The sequence below is a fragment of the Penaeus chinensis genome, chromosome 9 (assembly GCF_019202785.1).
Source record: "Penaeus chinensis breed Huanghai No. 1 chromosome 9, ASM1920278v2, whole genome shotgun sequence".
Classification (NCBI taxonomy): Eukaryota; Metazoa; Arthropoda; class Malacostraca; order Decapoda; family Penaeidae; genus Penaeus; species Penaeus chinensis.
In genome coordinates, this window is record NC_061827.1 from 12,045,097 (window position 1) to 12,050,096 (window position 5,000).

The following is a 5,000-nucleotide window of genomic DNA, read 5'->3' on the forward strand; positions in this document are numbered from 1 at the left end:
ATATAAAGAGAGAGAGAGAGAGAGAGAGAGAGAGAGAGAGAGAGAGAGAGAGAGAATGATATTTATTTTCATGTATCTGCTTTACGTATCCACGAGTTTTTCCTCACTTCATAAAATCAAATTTATCTTGGTATATAGTTTACTGGTGGAATATGTGTCTTTGCAATTTGTACATGTGTAGTTAAAGTGTTAAGCAATACATGTAAATGTACCCAGAAGAGTGTATTACCGGGTCTGTGTCAAGGTTCAGAGTACATCTTAGTGTAGGTCAAGTTAGTACAAAACAAACACATGTTACAGCCTAACTTAAAAACAGTCTCTCTTCTTCACAATGGAAGCTAAAATGGTATGGCAAATAGGAGACGAAATAATGTTCAGAATAAATCTAGGTCTAGCAATTACTGAGCGAGCGATTACGACCTGCAAGAAGTGGAGTGAGCTGGCTTAACAGAGACAAAAAAAAAAAAAAAAAAAAAAAAACTCGTATACCCTCTGGCACCTTCGGAACAGGAAGATAACTTTTCGCCTCCGAATAGGGGATCGAAAGAAAAGAGAGAAGAGGTTTTAGAAACCGTCTTTGCGTTTATTGTAGGCGTTCGAGACTGGCATACAAAGTCGTCACATGCCAAGACGCGAGTGTAAATACCGATGGTTACCAATGGTAATAGTGTATACAGCGGAGACGTGGCACCACCGCATTGCCCTTGAAGTTGTGTTGGTGAAAGTGGAGTACCTACAAGCAGGTCGTTGGCTCTAGGTCTATCATTTTACCTAATTCACCTTGTTTTCCCCTCTGCCGAAAACAGTATACCGGCCCAAAAACACGACACTCCAGCACCCTGCCAAATCCCCGAGTGATCGTTTTCCTCAAAGTCCAGCCGTTTCCCTTCCTCCCGCCGCAGGAGTGTCGCCACCGGGACAAGGGAGGAGCAAGGTTGAGCGAACACTTCCGACTTCGGTGGTGGGAGGGAGAATCTCTTCTGGCCAGTCCCGTCTCGCCGTCTCTTCCGGCTTGGGCGGGGCGTCGGAATCACCCACAGACGCACTTACTACATACACACGCACGTGCACGAGGTGAGGAGGGGGTGGAGGAGGAGGAGGAGGAGGAGGAGGGAGAGAGGGAGGGAGGGGGAGGAGGGGAGAGGGCGGAGATGGGGGTTAGGGAGGAGGGAGGGGAGGGAACAAAGCCATAATAACCATATTCCCAATGCTGCTTCGAAGGTGGGGGAGGGGCAGTGGGGGGGAGAAGGGAGGAAGGTGGAACTGCGGACATAAATACGGACGGCGGCTCTGGAAGGGCATCAGTTCCACCCCATCTCTCCATCAGCTCACAAGCCGGGTACACTGAGAACCATGGTAAGACACTTTGCCTATGTACTCGTCTGAAACATTTTACGGAATATTGATTAAGTTTCTGCAGCAGTGAAAAGAAATCAAAGTTGAACACCAAAAATATTTGTGATATATTTTCGCTGAAAAGAATTGAATTGTGGATCTTGTGAAGTGCAGTGAAGGAATTGACCATTAAAACATCAGTATGATTAAGATATAGTTAATGATTTTCCGTGTCACGTGTGCAGTGAATTGTAAAACGTTGGCGATCTTTAAAATCTTAAAGATTTAGAAAACGTGAGGGTAAAATGAACAAATCCTTATATCGTTATCATCTTTGCTATAAGATTCAACATGTTAATCTTACTTAATATTAGATTTAAAAATATTCAAAGCTAAATGATAGACATACAAATCAAACATTCGATATCCGTGTTAATGATTAATAATAATTAAAGATATTATATTGTATTTAGATTATAATACCGTGCACTTATAAATGTATAAACATTTAAACACCAAACAATTTCCTTATGATTTATCACATCGAGCGAAACTTAAAATATTTAACTACACGACAAAGTCAAGTTCATTTCGTATTAAAAGGTTTGCGAATGCTCCGTTCCGGCACGTGCGTTTGTTTACTTCCATCAGCTGATTCTGGAGGTGACGGGTTTACGATGAGTGATGACTTTCGCTGTCACGGTCCTCACGCACTCTCGGTGTTTGAAGGCTGTCACATTTCTTCTTTTAGCGGAAACCAATGTCACATATATACATATAAAAATACATACATGTATATATGTATTTTTGTATGTAAGTATATCCATATTCACGCGCACATATACCTTATTGTTAATTAAATTCAGGCTTACTCGTTTACAATATTCGTATATAGAAAACATCCTGGGTACTTGTAAACACGCACACACACACACACACACACACACACACACACACACACACACACACACACACACACACACACACACACACACACACAAACACAAACACACCAACACACCAACACACAAACACACACATACATACATGCTTCCTTAGATACACCCTCATCACACACACGCGCGCACATCCATGCTTGCACACACAGTACGCCGTCTGCATGAAGGTAACAATGCATACGAATCCACATGGCAGGATTTCCGAAAGAGTTGATCAGCTGATGATTCCCCGTCCTTCAAAGGCACGCTGAGTGGCTGGTTCTCCTCAGACACTGGTTGCGTTGCTTGTCATGCTAAGTGTTCTTCCTGAGGCTTGTTGGCAGAGCTTTAGGTTGAAATCTTCTGCTAAGCCATCAGTTTTGGCGAGGAGAGTCAAAGGTTTTATTTTACGCGTATTTTGTAATAGTGTTGTTGATAATCCTGTCACTCCTTCATTTGGACGTTTTGGGATATCCTTCTGATCAAATTATTTAAGAATTTAATCATGAATAACTTATAAAAAATAACTTGTAAAGGCTTGCAGTTTCCTATGATCAGTAGTTTTTTTTCTTTTTTCCTCTCGAGTAACCTTCTCCCCCGGTCACGTGATCAACTCTTGTGCCGCTCGGTTTCCCTTTCCTCTCTGATGCATCAAAATCTCGGTTTCCCTTTCCTCTCTCATGCATCAAAATAACACTTAAAAAGCCGCGACCTTGCACCTTCTCCACTTTTTATTTTTACCAGGTCATTGTCTGGAGTCTTTTTATTTATTTCTGAAGAAGAGTTATGTTTGGGAAATATATAGAGATATAAAGAGATGAATAAATATTTTTCGTAATCTTTAATACATTCATGCATGCGCGCGCGCACACACACACACACACACACACACACACACACACACACACACACACACACACACACACACACACACACACACAAACACATACACACTTGATAAATATAGGTCTTGCATCAAGGATCGTGAAAAGCAATTTTAACCCTGTTTTCCCTCCCTTCTTGTCTCCCCTTTACTAGTGGAAGGAAGTACTGCTAGTTGGCTTTGCGAGTGTTGTCCTGCAGGCTCCGCAGGCACAGAGCGCAGCAGAGAGCGTACCCTTCCACGGCTACCTTCCAGGCGAGAATGTCAGGTAGGTCATGGTCCATATAGGCTGGAATGCACGATTTTTTTTTTCTTCCTTTTTTGACACGTCTTTCATATCACAATCCCCTCCCCCCCCCCCAGCATCCCCATTTTCAAAGCCTCGATCAAGAAGCGAAGGTCTTGTTCCACTTTTTTTTTTTTTCTTTCCTCTTTTCCTTCCTTCTTGTCTTTTGTTTCTTACTGGTCTTTTGCCTTTCTTCTTCGTCATCTTTCTTTTCTTTTCTGGTAGGACTTATTTTCCCACCAAACGGAGAATTGGTTTAATCATCCTTTCAAATATTCCTCATGTTTTCACTACACATCTTCAAATTTCCTCGCAAGTCACTCTTATCATAAAATTGAAAATCATCAATGTTTACAGAACCTATTGTCTTTTTTTTTCCCCTTTTGATAAACCATTCTTTTTTTCTTATTTTGCACTATATTTTTTCCCGATATATTTTCCCCCTCCTTTCCCCCTGTTGTATTCCTCTCCCCTCCTTCCCCGCCCGGAGGTGTAAGACATCCTTATATTCTCACCCCCGGTTTCCCTTCACCCGAATCCTGTCTGTATGATCCTGCACCCTTTACTTGAAGACGAAAGGATGTTTACTGAACATTTCTTTCACCTCGTCACTTCCTTCCGATGTTCTTCCTTGATCCTTCCTCTTCCTTTAATACACCATTACCTTTATTATTTTTATTTATGTATTTATCCTCTTCCTCCCTCCTTTTTCCACTCAGACGTAGAATTTTGTATTCGATTCTCTTTTCTGGAGACTTGACTTGTAGCAGAGCATGAAGAAATTGAAGACTAAGCTCTGTTTAGTAGAGTTTTAAACGAAAGGTTTAGTCCGTTAATGAGGAAAAAATATCTTAAAGTGATTATATCAAGCCATTACTGATAAATCTTGTGAACGACGGTTTGAAATGTATTATTTCAACCATCTGTTTGATTTTAGACTCGTAGTAAAATTTTTTTTTTTTGCAAATTCGTTAAGCCGTAGCACGGGAGATTATTTCCAAGTGAAATTTGAGTTTTAGTGAGTGCAGCCTGAATGAGAAGAGGAATAACCTTTCTCTTAAAGGCAAATAAAACTTCAAGAGTCATCCCTGTACATATCCCAACCTCATCCTAACATTACCCCAACCAAATCCTTCCAACCAAGCCTAACCTAGCCAGTCCTATCCTTAAACTGTCCCCACTTTTATTCTTTTGGGAATGAGTGGCGTTTCCTTTTAGGCAGCTTGGTCTTTCAGTTTATTCCTTGAGGATTTTTATCGGAAGTTCTAAACATCTGTCAAAGCAAGATCAAATGCGATGCTTTTTCTTTTATATAGTTAGGTCAAATTTGACAATTTAACTGTTAGCAAAAATATGAATCTTGTTATGAGTATCTTTTTTTTCACCTATAGCTCTTCATTATCGTTATCAAAATATGACCTCCTTCCTTTTCCTGTCTTTTCATCCTCGATTCGAAAGGACAATAACCCTGAGTTTTCTTCCTTCACTAAACTTTCTGGCTGTGAGATACCGTAGGTTTTCTGCGGTCTCCGAGGGTTCCCTTTGACGAGCCAACAAA

At 40.9% G+C, this 5,000-nt stretch overlaps 1 protein-coding gene across 1 annotated transcript in view; it reads left to right on the forward strand.

Annotated features, from left to right (window-relative positions):
* Positions 1 to 1,288: 1,288 nt before the first annotated feature.
* Positions 1,289 to 5,000, forward strand: part of LOC125028526 (uncharacterized histidine-rich protein DDB_G0274557-like) — a 6,987-nt gene continuing 3,275 nt past the window's right edge. The window contains exons 1-2 of the mRNA XM_047617891.1: positions 1,289 to 1,356; positions 3,312 to 3,424. Of these exons, the coding sequence (XP_047473847.1) occupies positions 1,354 to 1,356; positions 3,312 to 3,424 (116 nt within the window). The 5' untranslated portion in view covers positions 1,289 to 1,353. The remainder of the gene's footprint in view (positions 1,357 to 3,311; positions 3,425 to 5,000) is intronic.